The sequence below is a fragment of the Neofelis nebulosa genome, chromosome 1 (genome assembly GCF_028018385.1).
Source record: "Neofelis nebulosa isolate mNeoNeb1 chromosome 1, mNeoNeb1.pri, whole genome shotgun sequence".
NCBI lineage: Eukaryota > Metazoa > Chordata > Mammalia > Carnivora > Felidae > Neofelis > Neofelis nebulosa.
In genome coordinates, this window is record NC_080782.1 from 133,502,883 (window position 1) to 133,526,628 (window position 23,746).

General features: G+C 35.6%; 1 protein-coding gene across 2 annotated transcripts in view; it reads right to left on the reverse strand.

Annotated features, from left to right (window-relative positions):
- Positions 1-23,746, reverse strand: part of ADAMTS19 (ADAM metallopeptidase with thrombospondin type 1 motif 19) — a 241,310-nt gene that overhangs the window by 170,152 nt on the left and 47,412 nt on the right. For both annotated transcript variants that reach the window (XM_058737110.1, XM_058737119.1), the window contains exons 3-6: positions 22,936-23,101; positions 14,756-14,928; positions 13,031-13,114; positions 12,190-12,347 (exon numbers count right to left, since the gene is read on the reverse strand). In XM_058737110.1, the coding sequence (XP_058593093.1) occupies positions 12,190-12,347; positions 13,031-13,114; positions 14,756-14,928; positions 22,936-23,101 (581 nt within the window). The remainder of the gene's footprint in view (positions 1-12,189; positions 12,348-13,030; positions 13,115-14,755; positions 14,929-22,935; positions 23,102-23,746) is intronic.

The window sequence follows — 23,746 nt, forward strand, 5'->3', positions numbered from 1 at the left end:
TTCTTTATGTCTTTGTAGATGTGCAGTCTCACCTAGATGTTTCTAGGTACTGATTTTGACTTTATTTATCTTCTTTGGTCCTTGGTGTTTTCCAATTTGAAGATCCTATGACACATAAAAATTCTTAGCATTATCTATGTAGGTATTCCTCTCACATTCTCTCTATTATGCTAGAATACCTTTAGGTCTTTAAATGTATTTTTGTTCTTTTCATTCTAATGTCTGTAACTCTCAAGAACTCTTTTGTAATTCCATCTGTTAACCACTCGAGGCAGCCTTCTGGGAACATCCCACAGATATATCATCCAATCCACTAGTACTCTCTTCAGCTGCATCTAATCTGCTCTTCAACTCAGATAGTGAGATTTTAAGTATAAGTACCTTTCTTTTATAGTTGTTTTATTTTCCTCAATTTTCAAATCAACTTTTTCCCCCTCAAACAATTTATTCTCACATTTTGATTTTTTTTGGTGTTTTTAATCCTGTGAACAGGTTTTTTTTGTGTTTTGTTTTTTTTTTTTAATCCCAGCTTTTTAAATTAGTCTTTACTGGGACTCCTGGCTCTTATCATGAAAGATGCTGTCATTTTGTGTTGTTATTGTTATTTGTGTTTAATATTTATTCATTTTTGAGAGAGAGACAGACAGACAGAACATGAGCAGGGGAGGGGCAGAGACAGAGGGAGACACAGAATACAAAGCAGGCTCCAGGCTCTGAGCTGTCAGCACAGAGCCTGACACAGGGCTCAAACTCATGAACCATGAGATCATGACCTGAGCTGAAGTCGAACACTTAACCAACTGAGCCATCCAGGCACCCCATGTCATTTTGTGTTTTGAAATTCTATGGTGAACTAATTTAGTTGCACTCTATTTGCAGTAGCCTTGTGCGGTGTAAGTCAATAAAGGGACCCTTCAGAGTAGTGTTGTGCATGTTTTCAATAAGGGTTTCAATGTGGAAATCATATTTGTGGTACCAAATCCCCAGAGGAGCTGGTTTTTTCCTAACTTGCAGTCATGGCTGAGCTGGAATGCTTCTTGTCGACAGCCTGCACTCTTTTGCTGAGGTTCTACCAGATCATACTTTAGTCAAAGGTGTAGTTATCTAAGGGTTCTGGCCTATATGCAATCATTTCAGCTCCACTGCCACACTCGCAAAGCCTCAAAGTATTCTCTTTGTCTGGGAGTTAAATCCAAGAACCGAGAGGTTTAGGTCCAAATAACTCCTCCCAGGGAAACGATCACTTTACCTCAGAAGCTCTCTTTTGTGTTTTGCTTTTGTGTGTGTGTGTGTGTGTGTGTGTGTGTGTGTGTGTGTATGTTTTATGTATTTGTTTTTGCCACAGCCTTTAATTTTTTGGCTCATCTGTATGTATAAAAGGATTTTTATTCTATTTTTTCTACAATTCCAAGATGTCTATAATGGGAACATCTCATGATTATCTAGCCAGATTATCACACAATTAAAGGAATGGAATATAATTTGTGACCTAACATATAGAAATTAGAATAGAGAAACATATATGTATTGTTAACCTGATTAGATCGTAATGTACATAGAATCAAGCCATATAGACTTATTCTATTATCACACTTTATATCATGCAGTTTCTTTTACCAAACTATGGAAAGACTGTATAACTGCCTCAGTGAGATGTTCACATTGACCTCAATTGATAATAAACTTTTTTTTCAAAGATACCTTTCTACAAGTGGGGAATGTGTGAATTATGAATTATTGTAAACATTAGTAATTGTTACAATATTGCTATTTCCTTTCCATAAGATTGGAGGAAAAAACGGGTATGTGTGGATAGCCATGGATATGAATGAACTACAGAATGATGTAACTTACTATCAACAATTAATCATGATAATTTTTTACTATTCCTCCTGGCAAATATCTGACAGACATGATTTCCATATAGAATCAATCCTTGATTACTAGAATAAAGTAGACAAAGGTAGAGTTGCAATAAAGAAGACAAAACATGGGGCACCTGGGTGGCTCAGTCAGTTGAGTGTTCAATTTCAGCTCAGGTCATGATCTTATGGTCCATGAGTTCGAGCCCCGCATTGGGCTCTGTGCTGACAGCTCAGAGCCTGGAGCCTACTTTGGATTCTGTGTCTCCCTCTCTCTCTGCCCCTCCCCCACTCATGTTTTGTCTCTAACAAAAAATGAATAAATGTTAAAAAAATTTTTAAATAAAAGAAGATAAAACATAACCTTAAATAATCTATTTCAACACAAGTCACCTAACTGACTTAATATAAACTTGATATATTTAAATAATATTCAGGATTTAGGAATATGTTTACCATTCTGCAGTTATGTGTAACAAAAATAATACAGGAATGACTGCCAATCTCATGAATTTCTGCACAAAGAATCACTTGAAGATTTGTTATTCCTGTGGGTCTCTCCACGAAGAACACTTTTCCAATACTTCACCAGGATTCAAGAAAGGCAGAAACTCAGACCCTCTTGCATCTTATCCTTTCCTTTTCCTTTCCTCACTAATTAATTCTACTCTTAAATATTTGGCTTTGGTTTGTTTTAGCAGCCATGTTTTCCTCTGCTCCTGCTTTTAGACTGCATAGCAGACACATCTTTGCTCTAGAGAGACCTACTCTAGAGACCTCTCATCTGGCTGCAGAGGAGTCAATCATACCTCGAATGCAATAGACACAGTGCAACATTACAGTTGCTACCTACTGATAACTGTGTATTTCCAAACAACAGGAACAGCACAACATGTTGTCACTAATCTAAAAATGTTAATTTTGTTTCTGAAATAAACCATTATTTTTTATTCTGATAAATCTAAAAACTAGTTAATCCATCCTGGACAAGTGAAAGCTGGCTGCTATTACTTGATAGATTAATATTCACTGTACAAATCATCTTTTCTCTTTTTACGTAGAATACACAATCTTATCAATATTACTTGCATCTGCCTTAACATATGTGTACTTTCCAACCGAATTAATGTTGTAAAGTAGGTCAATTTCTGTTAATTATTAGAAAGTAAATAGCAAAGAAAATTTTACTGAACTAAATAAGCAGATTGTCCATCAGCATTGAGTATCTTAATAGTTTCACTTTGTTTTTGTAAAAAAAAAATTTTTTAAATACATGCCTTAATTAGAAAGGCAACTCTAAGTAAATGAGGGAAGACACACTTAAATTTTACCTTTTATCCCATTAATCACTTGAACTACCGTATGCTAAACTTCTAAATTAAACTAGTGAATAGCATCCTTTCAACATTTTCAATATTCAAGATCAAAACTGAAAACTTTAGAAATACAAACAAAACATTCACTGGAACACTTATTCTCAGGGTTATAACCGAACGTTTTGAAAATCTAAGTGATTCCTTGACAGCCACTGAGGCAGACCCTAACTATCCCCTAACCCCCAGCATCATTCCCCTGAGAAACCACCTTCAAATGTATCATATTTTCTAGTCACTGGCTTCTAATCACAGAATTTGCCTCCCCACTCTATCCTGACCCAAAGCCACTTTTTTAGAGGATCTAAAGCGAATAAATAATACAGTAAGAAAATATGAATGGCCCTGAATCATCCAAACCTAGTGGTTGACATTTCTAGTTTCCTTCTTCACTGTCTTTCTTAATGTCTAATTTCTCAATTCTCCCTCTGATGCTAAGTACCACATAGAATTTTCCCCATCTACCAAAGAATTCCAGAGAGACACCTCTTTTGGTGCTTAACTTGGGTAAAGTTAGTCTCTGTGGCTCAAAACTAACAACAAATGATGTAGGAAAATATATCCCTTTGGCAGTAGAATACATTCAGATTCTGAATATAATTACTGATAAAGAGGAATGGAAAAGGTTTGCTGACTTTTTTGTTACAAGTATATAATTAGCCCTTTTCTGCATCAGAAGATACAAAAATCAAATTTATCACAGGGATACCATGCCTGGTTGTATAGGGTGTGTAGTGCTTAATTCTAAGGATACATTTATGTACACAACAATGTAAAAAGCTCCCTCTACTGTTGTGCGGTGTACAACCTGCACAGCTGGAGGCTGCTGGATTCATTAGGTGCCTCTTTGATGCCAAGCAGTGGGTAAAGGGGAAGAATACAAAGTAAAAAAGGCTTTTACTCTGAAGTCAAAGAAGAGGACGACACACAATCATTTCTGTAATGTGATAAGGGCCCCGGGATCAGTGAGGAAGAAGCCTGGGGAATTGTATTAAATAATGGATAGTTCTATTTTGCAGTTGCCTTTGCCAGCAAACAAATGGAGAGAGAAACACCCACAACAGATGATACTGAATAATATGGTAATGCAGAAAATTAAAGAATCACATAAAAGCAAAATCTTCACCTTAGGGCCAAGAATCACAGAGGGTAAAGTATATTCAGATGTAGAGGGAAAGGGATTTTATGTGCTTTTGCTAAATGTACAGTACATCATATCATAATGCAAGAGGCTGCAACAGAACTATTTGATTTACATAATGTGAAACAAGGGACTTCATCTGTAACTAAACAAGACGATAAAACTATGACAAATGCACTGCTTATTTTCAAGGGCACTTGGAGTCCTTCACACAGCCAATTTCTACTCAGCAAACACATGAATAAAACAAATTATTTTTTAAAAATGCAAGCTCTTTTCTCCAAAAGCCCTGGAAGGACTTCTCAGTACAATTAAAAAATAAATTGTGAGCAAGATTTAAAAACCTCAGATCAGATTATAATTCTTAATCTTCAATTCTTCCACTGTCAACTTCTTTTCAAGAAGGCCCAAATAATGTATTCTTAACTTCATAATATTCAAAATTTCGGAGGAGGTGATGGGGGAAATTGATTTGTTTGCTGCCGAGATCAATGATCACGTGGATTCAAATTCTCTCATCTTTGGCTCATGTTGGCTCAGTGCGCTTGAAGCCTGCATCACAGAGTTTCATAATATGAGTTTATGGAAATGATACTGTTAGACTCTGGCAAGTGGGAAGGCCAATAAATTCTGCTGAAGTTCTGATTTATATTGAAAAAAAATGAAATGTAGCCTTTAATTTCCAAGAATGAAGATGCATTTGAGAATAAGTCTCATTGTCGAGTTTTGTAGTGTCCTGGGATATACCTATAAATGATTCACTCAAAAATTATTCTATGAGTTGTATTAAATTAATATATTTCTGCCATTTGTATACTTTATTAAATTTCCTATCTTACTTGCCAATGATGTTAGTTTAAAACTAACTTTCAAAAGTACTGTACATAAACCAAAAACATCTTCATAAATATGAAAGGCAAAGTTATCAGTAATTAAATTGTATTGTAAATTTAAGAGCGTTTTCAAGAGAAACTTATTTCTTCTGCATGATTTCAAAGAGAAATGTGAAAATTACGTGGAGAAATCATAGAGATGACAGCCGGAAGGACATGCTTTGTGTTTTTGTAACTGTGAGCCTACAACCACTGAGTCAGCTTTAAATTATTTATTTCAGTATCATAGAACAATTTAACAAATATATTACTGCAGATAGGTTTGAATTTATAAAAACATTGTTTAGTTGAAACCAAAATTAATAGCTATCAAAACTCCTTCCTACTACTATGTTCACATAACATACACTGCTTAATAATCTAAGGGGAGAATATTGTGGAAGTTGGTCAGTCAACTTGTCCCATGTGGATGGAATCCACCATGGAATGCAAAGAGATTTAAATTTTTATTTTATCTTTCACAACTTCCACATAAAGCTAAAGATCTGATCACCTTCATGTTTACACTAAGGGATACTTAGTATAAAAGGGATACTTCTACCTCAATTACTCAAACCTTTCATTTAGACTTTACTAATCAAATGGTGCTAGGTCACTTAGAAATAACACTCCCTCTAGTGCACTGATTTTCATTGTTATGGCACTGATAAGAAGTGATATGGAGAAACAGGAATCCTCCAAATAAATCTTAGCCCCACGGGGAGGTAAAGGTAGCATTACTTGTCAGTATCTATTAATATTTTATGTGTCTATACACTTTGATAGGTTTTTTTTCCTATTTTCAATCACCAATTTTGCTATTTCTGTTTTATTTCTTTTTTTATTCCTGTTGTGATTTAAAAAAAACCTACTCGGTCCTATTCTAAGTCCTACCTATAATAGTACAAAAAAGCGAAGACAACATTTCTACTAAAGGGATGAAAGGTGTACAAAGATTTTTTTGCCCCATAAAACATGAAGTGGCTCAGCAAAACCATAGCAAATTTCACCCCACAAAAAAAGGCTTTTCTTTGGGTCTGGAGCAGAAATTCTGTTTAGACAGTGGTTTTTACAGAATTGTCAGCTAATGAAATCTGTCATCCTTCTCACAGTTGTTAGGTGTTTGAAATACTACTTCTGAGACTAAAGAGGATGATACTCATAATTTGATTACTAATTCATATTTTTCCCATTAAAATGTAATATATTTCTTACAGAAATTTGAAAAATACAGAATAAAGTTAAAACATTAGCCTACAATCCCACTATCTAGGAGTAGTACTTACAGTTAACATTTTAAAGTATATTTCTCCATTTTTATTTGCATGTATTTGCATAACTAAATTCACTGTATACAACTAATATGTATAAACATACGTGTAGTATTGGGATCATACTCTCTATGCAAGTTTTGTCTCACCCCACCAATAGTGTGACAATTTCATTCCTCATTTCCAATTTCATTTTTCTCTTCCAAACCCTGAAAAAGGAATTTGTTGTGTGCTATATTTTATTCTAATATTATAAATTCTTAAAAGTCGCATTCTTAACTAACCATTGTTCATCATTACCTCCCTCGTCACTAACTTTCCCTAGTAATGTAAGAGAACACAAAATAAAAGCACTACAGCATATCTTCAGCACTAACAGAGGGTTCTTAAATGTGTCTAAGATAATGTGGGATGAAATTATTATTTTTTTAATGTTTATTTATTTTTGAAAGTAAGAGACAGAGCCCGAGCGGGGAAGAGGCAGAGAGGGAGAGGGAGACATAGAATCCGAAGCAGGCTCCAGGCTGTGAGCTGTCAGCACAGAGCCCAATGTGGGATTCAAACTCACAAACTGCGATATCATGACCTGACCCAAAGTCAGACGTTCAACCGACTGAGCCACCCAGGTGCCCCTAACATGGGATGAAATTATAATTCTAATTTTTTTTTGAGGGTAGTTGACACCCAATGTTACGAAATTATAATTTCCTAAATAAGGAAGATGACTTTCCTAAAGAAGGAAGATGTCAGCCCTAAATAAGGGCTGACAAAACTATAAATACAATAACAATGACAATATAATAGTACAACAAATGGTATTTCTGATAGTAGGTCTGCCACATGAATATAAGCTTACACAGGATCTTACACAACTATTTGTTTGGAATAAAATTACTGAACCTTCACTGTAGGCCTCATGTTATACAAGATGTCTTATATTCTCTACCCTTTACTACTATCCTCATTAATGATGAAACTCAAAGAGGTCATTTAGGCAATTGAAGATCACCAGCTAGCACTGGACAAATACAGGTCATTTCTATTTGATCATCCCTCTTACTGAGTTTTGAAGTTGGAAGCTTTGTATATTATATACTATATATGCATACACACACACATATTTCAAATACAAATAGTTTGGTAGACAGATGTATTGCCACTATTTTCTCCAATCTGGGGGACTGCCTTTCCATTTTCATATCAATGTATTTTGCACATGAGATGATTTAAATTTTGAAGAAGTCCAAACGATTATTTTCAAGACCTTTTGATTAGTGCTTTTCTTATATTCTATCCAAGAAATCATTACCCTCCCTATAGTCATGTAGATCTTCTGTTTTTTGACTAAGAGTTTGACAGCTGTAGCTATATCACGTAGCTTTCTATGCTCCATTATGAATTAACATCACACAAGGTGTAAAGCAGGGTTTAAATTCATTTTTTTCACATGGATATCCAGATGTTGTAGAGCCATTTCATTAATAGACTATCTTCCCATCACTCAGTAATACTGGTGGGTTTTTGAGAGTCAGTTGACCATATATACATGGGTATATTTCGAGATTCTTTATTCTGTTTCATTCATCTATCCTGCGAAGTTTCTGCCAAAATCCCATTGTTTTGATTACCAAATCTTTATAATAAGTTTTGAAATCAGATAATTTAAGTCCACCCCGTTTGTCCTTCTTTTACAAAATTGTTTTGATTCTTCTATGTCCTTTATTTTTCCAAATACATGTTGGAATCAGCTTGCCAATTTCTACAAAAAAAGCTGGGACCGACTTTCATGGAGATTATAGTGACTCTCACTCAATGTGGGTAAGATGAAAATCTCAGTAATAGTCTTCCAACAAATAAAAACCTTTATTTAGATATTTAATTTCTCTCAGCTCTCTCAGTGCTTTGTAGATATCATTTTAGAGGTTTTACACATATTTTTTAAAATTATTCTTACATTTTTTATGGTTTTGGAAGTTACTATAACATTATTCCAATTGTACATTTTCATTATACATAAATAAAATTGTTTTTTAAGTTTATTTATTTTGAGAGAGAGAGAGTGTGTGTGTGTGTGTGTGTGTGTGTGTGTGTGTGTGTGTGTGTGAGAGAGAGAGTGGGGGAGAAGCAGAGAGAGGAAGAGAGAATCCCAAGCAAGCTCCCGGCTGTCAGAGCAGAGCCCAATGTGGGGCTCAATCTCCTGAATCATGAGATCATGACCTGAGCCAAAATCAAGAGTCAGATGCTCAACAGACTGAGCTATTTCAGTGCCCCTAAATAAAATTTTTATAAATTGACTTTATATTCTATGTGCTTAAAAAATCCAATTATAATTTCTGGCAATTTTTCTGCTATATTTCTTATAATTTTATTCGAACTGAGGTATATTATCTGTGAAGAGAAATTTTTTTTTTTATTTTTTTCTTTCCAATATTTAGAACTTTTGTTTCTTGGGGCACCTGGGTAACTCAGTTGGTTAAGCATCCAACTTTGGCTCAGATCAAGATCTTGCATTTCATAGGTTCGAGCGCTGCATCGAGCTGACAGCACAGAGCCTGGATTCTGTGTCTCCCCCTCTCTCTGTTCCTCTCTCTCTCTCTCTCTCTCTCTCTCTCTCTCTCTCTCACACACACACACACACACACACACACACACACACAATCTCTCTCTCTCTTTCAAAAATAAACATTAAAAAAAAAGAACTGTTTTTTTCTTTTTCCCACCTTACTAAACTGGCTATGATCTTGAGTACAAAACTGAATAGAAGTGGTAAGCATTGATATCTTTGCCTTGCTTCCAGTTCTAATGGAAAATATTTGGTTTTCAACATTAAGTGTGTTGTTAACTGTAGATTTTTGTGTATATGTGCGTAGATACCCTTTGATAGATTAAGAAAGCACTTTTAAGAATTCATTAACAATTTTTGTTGATAGGGTTCCCCCTAGCCCCATACATTAGAGATACCATTTTTATTGTTTTTTATATTCATTTTTTTCCGACAGGAAGTCAATCATCAATGTTAACATTGTTTCCCCTGTGAAATGCATCTCTTTGGACAATTCAAAACTCATTTTTTGTATCTTTGACTTTTACTCATTTTCCTATGATATATGTAGATATCTAAAGGGTTTTATTTCCTGGGGCGCCTGGGTGGCTCAGTTGGTTAAGCAATCGACTTCGGCTCAGGTCATGATCTTGCAGTTTGTGAGTTCGAGCCCCACATCGGGTTCTGTGCTGACAGCTCAGAGCCTGGAGCCTATTTCAGATTCTGTGTTTCCCCCTCTCTCTACCCCTCCCCTGCTCACACTCTGTGTCTGTCTCTCAATAATACATAAATGTTTTTAAAAATTTTTCAATAATAATAATAAAGGGTTTTTTCCCATCAATGTGGGAAACAATTTTGCCATTGTAGGTCCAAATAATTTTTCTTACCTATTCTCATTCTTCTTCTGAGATTCCAATTACAACTACATTAATCAGTAAATCCAACATCTGAACTATCTCAGGGTCAGTTTCTATTGACTATTTTTCCTTCACCATGGGTCACATTTTCATGTTTCTTTGCTTGACTAGTTTTTATTATGTTCCAGACAATGTAGATATGTTACAGAGATTCAGGATTCTTTTATCTTCCTCTGAAGAGAACTGATTCTTGTTTTAGGAGCCAGTTCAATTACTGGCTCGTCACTCTGAATGTGGGAGGTTTGAGTTTATTCCTTGGTAGGGAGGATCTATCTAATGCTCAAGATAATTCCCAAGCTTTTGTAAACCTCCACAGTCTATCTCCCATAAATACTTTACAGGTGCTTGGTTTCAGGCTTTGTTAGGGCAGGTCAAGAGTAGACATTTTTCTGGATCTAAGTCCCTACTAGGAAGGCTCAGCTTTTCTGTTTTTTCACCTAAATACCAGGAGTAATGACAAGGTACTAATAAGGTCGCTCCACTCTCAAGGCCTGAATCTACTCAATTCCTAGTGTCCTTTAACAATCTCAACTCCATAGCTGTAGCACTCTGATGCTTTTGGAAAGTTTCTATCTATGGATATTCAGACCAGTCTTGCAAAGTTCTCCAAGATGATCTGCACACAAGCTTCTTGGCATCATTCTCTGCATAGGATCCTCATCTACAGTACCTTCAGCAGGACCACTGGGCTCTACCTAGATTCCAGCTTGCTATACCAGTCAAAAAACTGTTCCCAGGCAATAATCTGGATTGACTGTGGGGCTCCCTTAATAAATTTTCCTTCTTTCAAAGTTGCAGTCTTGCACTGCTCATCCTCCAGTGACTTAAAAGCATTTGTTTAGGGGCGCCTGGGTGGCTCAGTCGGTTGGGCGTCTGACTTCGGCTCAGGTCATGATCTCACTGTTCATGAGTTCGAGCCCCACGTTGGTCTCTGTGCTGACAGCTCAGAGCCTGGAGCCTGCTTTCGATTCTGTGTCTCCCTCTCTCTCTGCTCCTCCCCTGCTCATGCTCTGTCTCTCTCTGTCTCAAAAATAAATAAAAACATTAAAAAATTAAAAAATAAATAAATAAATAAAAAGCATTTGTTTCATAAATATTCTTCAGTTTTATGGCTATTTACTGTAAAAGTCCAATCGCAGGTACACCTACACAGTTGGAAGTGGAAGTCCAATTGTGTTCTTACAATAGATTTTTTTCACCTTCGTGAATTATGCAGAACTAGAAGAGTTTTTGTATAATTCAGCAATAAGATGCTATCATGAATTCAACAGACCTGTTACAGAAAATCATATTCAGATGTTAGTGTGTATTCTGTGATGGGAAATGTCAACATTGCTGATGCTAAAATTAAATTGCTAGTGAATAATGAATTACTATTCATTTTTAATAGCTTTAAACAAAAAATTTACGAATAATTACTAACACAGAGTGCCCATAAAGAGCATATTGTTGTTCACTGTTTCATCTTTTTATATTTGCCTTTAATGCTGCATGACAAATGTTTGTTAGGAGTACATTCACAGTGGAGCCAAGAATTAATCAGCTAGAGATTTAATTGAAACTTTTTTCTCAGGTGGTACCAGAAAGTTTATCAATTACTGAGTTTAATATATTGGGTGCTTTATCTCCATGGTGATGACTGAAAAACATACAATATAGGCTTTTTGTGAAGTGCCACCAAAATTCACCATAGTGTTCACTTCCCATCATCAATGGCTATGTCTTCATTTCAAAACTTGAGGGTAAAGTATTTTTTTAATTTTATTTTTCTTAAAATCTTTAATGTTTATTCATTTTTGAGAGAGAAAGAGAGTGTGAGTGGGAGAGTGGCAGAGAGACAGGGAGACACAGAATCCAAAGCAGGCTCCAGGCTCTGAGCTGTCAGCACAGAGCCCGACGCGGGGCTTGAACTCATGAACTGTGAGGTCATGACCTGAACTGAAGTTGGACGCTTAACCGACGGAGCCATCCAGGCGCCCTGAGGGTAAATATTTTTTAAATTAACTAGCCACAAGTTTTGTCAATATGCCATCCAAAATGTGCCTATTCAGAAATCAGTTATTATGAATTGAGGGAGATGACTAAAATCATTATGCCAATGTTTTTTGGAACACAAAATCTGGAATAAAAGCATTCTCTGAAGGAATTAATCCGATTAACAGCACAGCCATCGAATTAGGAATGTCATTTAATTGGCTTTGGAAAATTTACCTTGTTATAAGTATAGCTGCATCCACTGAAGTCATGTCCTCTCCCCAGCTTGTAGACATCTCTAAATGTATATCATTCTTTTTGCCAAATTCTTCATGCTGCCACTTGCAAAAACTCTCTAGCATTTTCTCTCCATGGTGCCCAATATATAGGTCTGCCTACAAGAGAAGAGATTTCACTTCAAGGCAAATTATTTTCAGATATACAAAAAACTAAAAACTGACGAGACTTCCTGAATTACTAAAGCGGACCGCTGACCATAACAACAGTAATTAGAACCTGGAAGACATTCAGAAATAATTTAGCCTCAGCTGAAAATCGCGCAACTTTGGGAGGGTACAATAACTACAAAATCTGTTCAATGTTACTCTGAAAAAGGAGAGAGGTGTTGTAAGAATGTGGAACTTTCTGGCTTAAATAACTTAATTTTATTTCTACAATTTAAGAACAAAGTTTTCTCAAAGTTCTAGTTAAGTAGCATACTAAAATGATGCCACAGAGTATTCTCTGAAATGAATTACAGATAAGAAAACATTTCAAAAGCACATGTTTAAATAAGAAAATAAAACTCTCATTAAAAATCACTTTTAAAAATTACATCTTGGAAAGTTAAGGTTTGTTGTCAGGATCCTTGGAAACTAAGAACATTCCATTTTTAGAATAAAACTGAGGTATTAACCAAAACTAAAGGCCAGTTTTATGTATAGTTTAAGTGACTTAGTGGATATTTCTGGATTTTTAAGTCAATAAAAAGCACACTCCTAACATTCACTTTACTTAAAAGCATCTGAACACAACTTCTCACCCAATTAATTGAACAAAAAACTCAAGACTTTCTTACTGGAGTTTCATGGAGCAGAATAAGCTTTATCACACGAAGATTGACCTGCACACCAAGACTCTTGTGTTGGAAAAGGTTAAAAACCTAAAAACAAATAAAAATAAAAATCCTAAAATAAAACTTGAAATCATATTTATTTTTCTTAAAGTCCAGATATGGGAGAAGTCTCAATTTAGTTGAGAAATCTTATATTTAACACCACTTAAATAATTTTAAAATTAGCTTAATAAGCAAGAATAACATAGCTAATTCATTTTAAATACCAAGAAATTTAGACCTAGCCTTCTGAGAAACTCACTGCAGTCTTGATTGTCTATGCCATTTCAATGGGATATAGAGGGAAGGCTGGGCTTTTTACAATACTGAAGACAAGTATTTTAGTAACTAAACCCTAGAATGTTTCTTAAGATCACAAAATGCCAGTGTCCTCTTTTTTTCTGAGAAACAGTCCTGAAAACTGAGCCTGCTTTACGCCACCTCCCGATTCATTCCCTGGAGTAGTTTTCTCTCTCTCTAAGCTAGCTGCCAAATAGGAAAAGGGTTTTCAAAGCTCTTCTCTTCAATGTTACCCAGGAAGACAAGCTTGCAGGCCACTGTTGATTAATGGTTTCAGATCCTCATTATAACTGTTTTTCCCAAACTATGGTGTGTGCAGCAGGGCTGGAAAGCAAGGTGAATTTTTATGTGGTACTTCATTTTTTGTAGAATTTAATATTTACTTAACTTGTAATAGAAAACAGAAAGCTGACACGTCAAACCCATACTTTCGGAGATAGAACTACTTAGAAGAAACTAAAGCTGGTAGGCTGTATTAGCCTACCCTGTAACAGACTGCTGGTGGAATGTTCTGGAGGTAGCTGAACATGGTAAGAAATGACTGAAGTGTGGGCAAATCTGTTCCCTGCTCAAATAAGCCAAATAGTAAAAATGAGCAAAAACAGTCAAAATAGAATTTTACAAAACATAATATATTTATCCCTGAATCAGTGGTTCTTACCCTGCCTTATATGGTAACTGGAATCATAAATGGGCATTTGCCTTTGGCATTTATTGATGTTCATTCTCCCCTAAGAACGGCTCTTCACTCCGACCTTTTAATTCCGCCTTGCAGAAAGTTTAACCAAAGAGTATATAATTAAGTCAAAGGATTCATTTGGTGGTAAACATCTGTATGATACTAGGTACAAACTAGATTTCTGCAGTTCAGAAACTGTTAACTGAAGTTAGTTACATGTGATCCACCTGCTTAAAAAATTGAGCTATTTGCTATTAGGTCTTACTCATAAACTAGTATTATATCTGACATCAAATTTTACATACCTATCAGTGGATTACCAACCTCCATTTTTGTTCCACCACATAATGTCTAATACTTTGGGTGGGGCCATGCATACAAAAAAATACATAACCTTTCTAATTTCAGCAAATGGCCTTTTATAAAAGAGAATGAAAAGAAGGTCATGAAAGAATAGACAAAAGAATAACAGAGAAAGAGTCTGCCACATTGAAATCAACAATAACGATGGTTTCTTTTACTAGAAGATGTGAATTATTACTTTTGATATTTCTTTTAAGGTATCTGGTATACCCAAAGCATTTTTTTACTGATGTCAATAAAAGAAAGAATAGTAATGAATTAATTTTTAAAGAATGTCATTATACTCACACATTTCTTCCTTAGAGTTTTCTTGAAAAAATTCCAAGCGCACTTTAAAGTTTGCCTACCATATTTAAGATGGTTAGAATGAATCTCCTGGCTGCATCTGCTCCATGATAGGAAACCATTGCTGGGTCTGCAACCACTACAGTCTCTATGTTGTATTCTCGAGGTAATTTGTATGAATATCGTTTCCCTCTTCCACTTTCTGTTATTTTTTTAGATCTAGGTCTTCCTTTGTCTGCAATAGAGAAATGGATTTTCCAATGTGACTCCATATTGGCAAAGTGAATACAAAATTTCCGTTTCTTCAATAATTTTTTCAAAATGTTTACTTAAGGGGCACCTGGGTGGCTCAGTTGGTTAAGTGTTTGACTCTTGATTTCGGCTCAGGTCATGATCTCACAGTTCGTGAGATCAAGCTCTACATAGGTTTCTTTGCTGACACCGTGAGGCCGGCTTGGGATTCTCTGTCTCCCTCTCTCTCTGCCCCTTCCCCATTCACTCTCTGTATCTCTCTCTCTCAAAAATAAATAAACATTTAAAAAAATGTAAATAAATAAACATTTAAAAAAATGTTTATTTAATGCCAAGATATGTTGATAATATAATGGTAAGCAAGACCAAATAAGTTCCCTGAATACATGGAAGCTAAAAGGGCATCTGGTTTTGGAGTGTGGCTTTGGAATCAAATAGACTAGATAGACTTGTATCACTTATTGGCTCTGCTACTTGGGAAACTAACATCAGTCAGTTAGCCTTGATTTCCTCATCTGAACAATAGCAACATCTACTTTCTAGTGTTGATGTCCTATAATAAGGTTGCATTAGTAAAATTCTTAGCACAGAGTCCATATAAATAAAATAATCCAATAAAAAAAATCACAATTTTCTTTTTGAAACCAGTGACAAAACAAAGGTCTACTTGAAGAGAGTGCCTGAAGTGACTACCTCACACGTCCTCATTTCAGGCAGTGGCCCTTAATTACTAAAACATTATGCATGGGTTACAAAAGACTCGGTTCTGCCTTCCATCAGGATCACATAGGGAAATAAAGATTTCTTCAAACAAGGCCAAATAAAAGTAGTAACCACAAATAAATGTATTTATACATTTAACTACATAAAAATGTAAAATGTTTATTAAAACATGCCACTATCAGAATGAAAAGCATGCCACCAAGTGGGAGAAGATATTTACAATACTTTTCCATAATGAACAAATTAAAAGCTACTCTAAATTAGTAACAGATAACCCAAATGAAAAATTGGCAAAAGACTTGACCAGCCATTTTTCACACAAAGAAAGACATCTAAATGGCTAATTAGCATATGAGAAGGTGCTCAGTCTCATTACTCTTCAGGGAAATGCAAATTTAAATCACAATTAATTAAATTAACTAAACTCTCTAGAATGGCTAAAATAAAGAGATGATTATATTAAGTGTTGTCAAGAGTGTGGAGACAACTGAAAGTCCCCTGCACATACATACTGGGAGTTTAAATTAGGATAAACACTGAAAAATGAGCAAGCAGTAGCCACTAAAGTTTAACATTTGCATACCCAATGATCAGTGATCTGAAAGATATACTTATCAGAAATGTATATAAATCACATGTAAAAATTATTCACAGTAGTACTGTTCTTAATTTGAATAACCATCAATAGTGTAATGGATAAAGAAATTTTGGCCTACCCATACAATGGAATGTTCTAGAACAAAGAAAATGAACCAACTACTACAATGTGCAAGAACATGGATGAACCTCACAAAGAGGATGTTGAGCAAAGAAGCCAATGACAAAAGAGTAGGTGTTGTATTCTTCCATTTACAGAAACATAACAACTGGGAAGACATGATGTTAGAAGGAGAGTAAGTATCTTGAGGTAAGATATATTAGTGCCTAGGAATGGGCCTAGGGGGACATCTGTTATACTGACATTTTCTATATTCTGATCTGAGTGATAACTACATGGTTATGTTCATTTTGGGAAAATTTAGCAGTTGGGACACATCATTTGTGCAATTTCCTGTATGCATGCGGTACTTCAATAATGAAACTTATTATTTTAACAGCTTTACTGAGATATAATATATATGACAAAACACATAGCCAGTGATGTACAATTCAGTTAGTTGTAATCAATTTCTACAGTTGGGCAACCATGTCTACAATCCATTCTTAAATCATTGATTACCTGTTCTGCTCCTTGCCATACACCAAAATTTGGTTGATGTCATTAAAGTGCTACCACCTCCTTTCCCAAACTTATACTCGTGGGCCAACATCTTTCATATTTCTTTACTACAATTTTAATGGAATCTGCAGAAGTAAACATGTGTGTTTAGTAGAGTTTCATGGAGATAAATCTGTGTGTTCAATTAGTCATGTTTCCCTGGGTGTCTCTAATTTTTTTTTTAATTTCTAAGTACATACTCTCATAATTCTAGTCCACTGTGGTGGCTTCTGATAAATTGCTTTTCTTGTCTTGTTTTAAGTACTTTGGCAGTGGCTTGTCAATTCAATTCAAGTCTATTCTATTCCACTTTGCAAACTATTCCACCTTTCTTACCCTCTAACATCTTTCCATGGTGCCAGAATTAATTTATACCTTGAATTTGTGAACTATTGGTTCCCTTCTATTACTGCCTTCTAGGCCCAAGTGAGTTATCTCTGAGATCTAACATGAACTGGATTCCACTACCATTACTGGGAACTTCACTGTTCTGAGTTATCATCATAATTTACAGTTTCATTTTTTTTTCTTTTTTTTGCAGTGACCCAGACTAAAATCTACTTGATAAACAAAGTTTTACCCAAGTAGAGTCAGTTAACAAAGTTAATGAAAGTGTGATAAAAAGCAAAGAGTCATTATTTAATGAAAAGAAGCATTATGTCATGAATCATGACAATGCAAAAAGACAAAAACAACACTAGCCATCTTCAACAGGATCACAAGAGTTAAAAGTACACTTAATAGATCCATATTTAGTATGAGTAGTTGAAACCAAAGATGATGACAGGCAGCATAAGAAATTGACTTTATCTGTATCTTGAGATGTCTGCCAATTAGCAATGAATTCTGCAGTTTTCTAATAATCTTAAAGGTACTTAGTTATATATTAGTGTGTTGTTATATATACTTGTAATATTTAGTCGCAGACATTCCTACAAGTAGATGAACAGACTCACTTTGGCAGAGTCAACACCAAATAAACCATGGAGGGAAAAATACAGATGTAGCTCTCCTATGTGGATATGTCACTGATCTTATATGTAAAAATCAGGCAGTGGTAGGAATAGAAAGCATGAGAAGATAGGCAAATATTAGAAAGTAGTCATCATCACAAGTAAAATTAATCTGACTTAGGGGAAAAAAGGGGAAGTGGTTAGAATTAGTCTCTCTCTTTTTTTAATATTTTTATTTTGAAAGAGAGACAGAGTGAGAGCAGGGGAGGGGCAGAGAGAAAGGGAGACACAGAATCCGAAGCAGGCTCCAGGCTGGCTCTAGACTGTGAGCCATTAGCACAGAGCCCAGCGTGGGACTTGAACTCATGAACCAGGAGATCATGAACTGAGCCAAAGTCGGATGCTTAACCAACTGAGCCACCCAGGCACTCCAGAATTATTCTCTTGTTGCTGTTATTCTCTCGTTTGTTTTGGCTTGTGCGGAGCGGGGAAGGTGGGGGTGGGGGGTGTTCAATTTTTATCTTTGAGTGACCAGGTAGTAGATAGTGGAAGACAACAACAGGGGACTTTGGGAAGGAAGGTAATGGGTTCAGCTTTAGATTTATTAAGTCTGAAGTGACTGTGAGACACATGAATACAAGTTACTAAACACCTGAAAAGAGAGAGGTTAGAATGGAGATTGGAACAAAGTAAGAGAGAGAAAAAAGTTTGTTTCCTTTACTGTCCCAGTCCCCATCTGTCAGTTTGCTACATCCTTATTTTCATGGTATAGTTAAATAGACGGCATGGAACATTCTAGAATGTTTCTTAAGAATCTCAGCTTCATGGTAGACTCCATCATACAAGTTAACCATTGTGTAAGAACCATGCATATTGAAGTAATCTTTTTATCAGGTTGCTTTCTTTGATGGCTTCAGGGTCTACATCAACTATGCTAAGCGCGTTTTTCATCTTCCAAATCTTGAGACGGTTTTCTACCCATATGCATGTATAAGAACAACACAGTTGACACCACACACTTCCAGTTAGTGAAGAAATTTGAAAAATGTTTAGTCATCAATGCTCACCATGTGCTCTCTATAATACCCTATACACATGGTGACAATAATGTCCTCAACAGTTATGGATGACATATGGAAACCATTTCAGTAGTTGTCTGGTTAAGTTAGAGATGTCTCTAAGAATAGAGATGATCTCTATGTCCCGCTCAAATAGATCATTCTTCTTTAGTTCTATAAATCTACTTGTAACAGTGAGTCCTAGACATACTCATAGGTTTACAATAAAATGTAATGTAATATATATTAATAATGTCACTTGCCTGCTTAAAATCTTGAAAGACCACATATTGCTCCCAAGTAAAGTCCTTACCATCGAACACACAAGGAAGTACCTTCATCATCCAGGTCCATGACTACCTTTCAAAGGTTGTATCTCCCATCCACACTGCAAACATTTGGCTTCAGCTCCCCCACCTGGTGCCTCCTCCTGCCTTTATACCCCTGCATGCATTGCTCCTTTTGCCTGAAACTTGTTCTTCTCTAACCATATGTACTAAAAACTTCACACAAGTTTTTCATTTTCACACATGATCTCGTTTAATTCTGACAACAGACCGGAGGTTTGGGTGTCACTATCCCCATTTCGTATACTGTAAATGAAGTTGCGGGGAGAGAAAGTAAGTTTTCCAAAATCACACAGCTAGGAAGTGGTAGCATTAAGTTCGTGAACACAGGCAGAGACTCCGGAGTCCATTATCATAACCTGCACCTGCTGTTCCCCTTTTTCCCCAGAGATGTAAGTCTGTCATCTTGCTGTCATCTTTGCTGCTGCTTGATCTTTGCGGCTCAGCCCCCTGATATCAGAACCTAGTTTCTTGGGTACCGAGTGTGGCAGAGTTCCCATCATGCCTCAGTATAATTACTCACTTACCAGTCTGTCTAAAATAATACAATGGTTGCCTCTTGAAAATAAGAGCTGTGACATTTAGCTCTTTATCCCTGTGATGTGACTGGTCATGCTTATGTTGCAAATAAAGAAGCTATGGTATAAAAGTGGAAAACACCAAAGATTTCCACAAAAAATTAAAAATAGAGATATCATATCTCATATGATCTCATATGATCTCATATCTCATATCAGAGCAGTAATTCCGCTGCTACTTATTTACTCAAAAAAATGAAAAATTGAAAAGATATATCTACCCCTATGTTTACTGTAACATTACTTACAATATTTACAATAAGGAAGCAACATAAGTGTCCATCATAAAATGAATAAATAAACAAGATGGGATATATATTCAATGGACTATCACTCAGCTATAAAAAAGAATGAAATCTTGCCATTCACAACATAGACGGACCTAGAGGGCATTACACTGAGTTAAGTAAGTCAGACAGAGCAATACAAATACTATATGATTTCACATAAATGTGGAATCTTAAAAAAATAACAAAAACAAAAACAAAAAAACCCCAAAAAACCCACACCATGAACAGATTCATAAGTACAGAGAATAAGCTGGTGGTTGCCAGAGGAAGGGGGATGGGGTGATGGGTGTAACAGGAGAAGGGGATTAAGAGGTACACACTTCTTGTATATAAAATACATGAGTCACAGGGATGAAAATTACAGCAAAGGGAGTACAGTCAATAATACTGTACTGGCTTTGCAGCGTGAGAGATGGTAACTCCACTTATCGTGGTGAGCACTGAATAATGTACAGGTTGTCAAATCACTATGTGGTACACTTGGAACTAGTATAACACTATAAGTCAACCATACTAAAATTAAAAAAAAAAAGTTTAAGGGAATTGAAAAAGAGTACCTAGCAGGAGTGAAAGTGAAGCTATGCCTTGAACCCAGGGGGGCCTCTGGCTCTCAATCTCATGTGCCTTCTCTATATTATGTTTTCATAGAAGAACACAACAAAGTCATCCTAAAGTATGAAGTTTCCTGTTCAGAAAAGATATTCATGAAGTCAATACACAGCTACATACTATACCTAAGGCATTAAAAGGAGGAAGGGGAAACAGCGCAAAGATCAATGTGAATACACAGAAACTTTCTGATTCCATTGCACAAAGGCAAAGCCGAATTATACAAAGTTGAATCATGTGTTTAATATGTTAATACATCAGCCTGAAGTCATAAGGGAAGAGCTACAATTAGACATATTGGTATAAGTAAATGAAGGCTTTATTGCACACACTGCTAATTTTAAAACCATTTTCTCAATTCTGGACCTTTAAAAAGTCTGAAAGTAGGCAAACTCAGTAGATCACCCAACCGATAGTTTGACACTCCGTGCCTGTGCTTGACCTAAATAGGTCAAATGATACAGAACAGTCATGCCTTAAAAAAAAAAAAAAAAAATAGAAACCTTATGAGCAATGTTTGTCAAACACGAACTGTGTATTTGTGCCTTATAAAACTATTAAAATTAAGAATTTTCTAGAAATCTTTTCTCTGTGGACCATAGCACACAAAGCCTTGTTTGTGTCATCCTGTACATGAGTAATTAGAACAGCTGGAGCTGACTACGATTTGAAAGTTGCACAGCGCAGATATTTAGTATAACCCATACAAGACAATTTCCTTAAATGGACTAAATCCAAGTTGTTGCTATCATTCCTCAACACAAGAGCCTTTCTTTGGCTTGTTCATAATGCTATGACTTCTGTTGAGCAGTTTTATCTCCTTTGTGCCTGTATTTCTTAGAACAGAGAAGAAGGATGTGTTTCACTTAAATTGGCTCGATCATGTACAGCAAATAGTGTGGCACAGAGGTAGGTGCACTTAGGCCCTTTTGAAGATGATTCCCATTCAGACTGATACCATGAGCTTTCACGAGGGAAACAGAAGTCACACATTAATTTGAGATAAATATATTTAAACAGAAATATATTACAATTCTTTCTGAATCTGAACACCCCAAACGAGCAATGATATGAACATCCTATCACCTCTGCAAATGTTACTGACTGTCACAAGTCATATACCTAAACTAGCCTCAAATACCATAACCAATTTTAGATTTGGTATCTTGGCAATAACCACACTCACACCTAATTTTAAATGTGCAAGTCAAGTTTTTATGTCTTTACACCAAAACTTCTTCAATAAATTCCTATTTCCTCAGATCCTAACTGGAAATATTTCTTGTATCAGTGAATAGTCACTGAGATGTCTGGATTAGATGTGTAAAAATTTTTCCTAGGGACACTTCTAATTATTTTTTGAAAGCTGGCTATGGCTTTCAGGTCTTCCTTACATAATAGAAATCATTCATTTTCCTTACCGTTCCTGCTAACACACATACCTCTGCCAAAGGAAGTAAGAAAGCGGACAAAACAGTCAGCCCCATTTTATTTCTGTGAAGAACTGGCAGACAAACAAACAGAGACTAGGATTTGATGGCTGGAAATGTTTATGAGCTTCTGAAAAGTCCAGATTTAAGGTATTTTGATACTGAGAGCAAATTCAAAGAAATAAATCTTTACCCTTCTTCTTATTACACTGTTAATTTTAACCTCCAAGATGATTTTTACTTGGGTCAAACAGAAAAAGAAAAGAAAAAGAAAAAGAAGAAAGAAGTAAAAGAGGCATCTGGTCAAAGGAAAGAGATAGCTATGATGTTCTCAAAGAGGTGGACTAAAATAAGGCCATGAGCTCACAGTATTCAGTTTCAGAAGATCTCGAATTCTCTCGGTATCATTTCTGTGCCAATGAGGTGAATAGTATACTACAAGGAACACTTCACAATTCAAGAGAGATGCATGTTATGTATTAATCTCTGAACCCTTGTGAATTTCCATTTTTTGACATTAAAATGTAGTACTTTGTAGAAAACTAAAAGAGAAGTCTAAAATAGATACGTTTAAATGTTATTAACCAAAGAGACTCCGCATTTTGAGCAAGTATAAAACTAGAAGAGTGATGGATGAACAGAGGGACAGACGGATGGACAGATGGAAGAAAAGGAAGAAAAACAATTTAGTGTATTAATCTCACATTGCATATTTGTTAAACCCCTTTCAGGAGAAGGCATTACCTGAAATGATACCACAGTAATGACTGTGAGGAGCTGACTTCTCTGTGACTTTTTCCTCCATGGACCTTTTCTGCCTATATACACGGTGTGGGTGACCCGTTATGGCCATTGTATCATTGAGTGGTTCAATAAATATGAAGTCCTCATTGAGCTGTATAAATCCCATCTGGAATATATAACATAAAAAGATATATAAGAAATACTATTTGAATAAATTACTTTCTAGGCTTTCCTACCCACACACACTCTATTTTCTTTCACATATGTGCATACATTCTTCTAGTGAAGCTATTTCAGCAACCCGACTAATAAGGTAACTGTCTTCCCATGTTATTACTTCATCTTTACATACTTTATTGTGCTAGCATAAACTTCATTTAGTTAGACTTAGCCTGTGTGGGTGGGGGGCTAGATGCCAGCAACAGATGCACAGTAAAAATTCTGGAATGTTAAAGGCTCACTTTGGGAGACCCATGGGGTCACTTACATGTAGGCATGTACAGAAGAGCAATACAGTTTTTAATTGCATGCACCACACTGTCCAACATTTCAATAATCACTATTTAATAAAGTAATTCATGTAACATGTCAAAGCAAATGCAGGGGACACAGCATTGAAAGTATCGTATAAAATATTCTTAAAGGCTTCTATTAAACATTTTTAAAACCTCTGAACAGTAAATTACAGAAAAAAAATGAATCATCACTTACATAAGCATGTTTCATTTCATATAATGCCATATTTTTAAACTTAGCCAATTGTGGACAGAGGGCTAAAAACTGTAAAATACGTTATTATCAATAAAAAGAA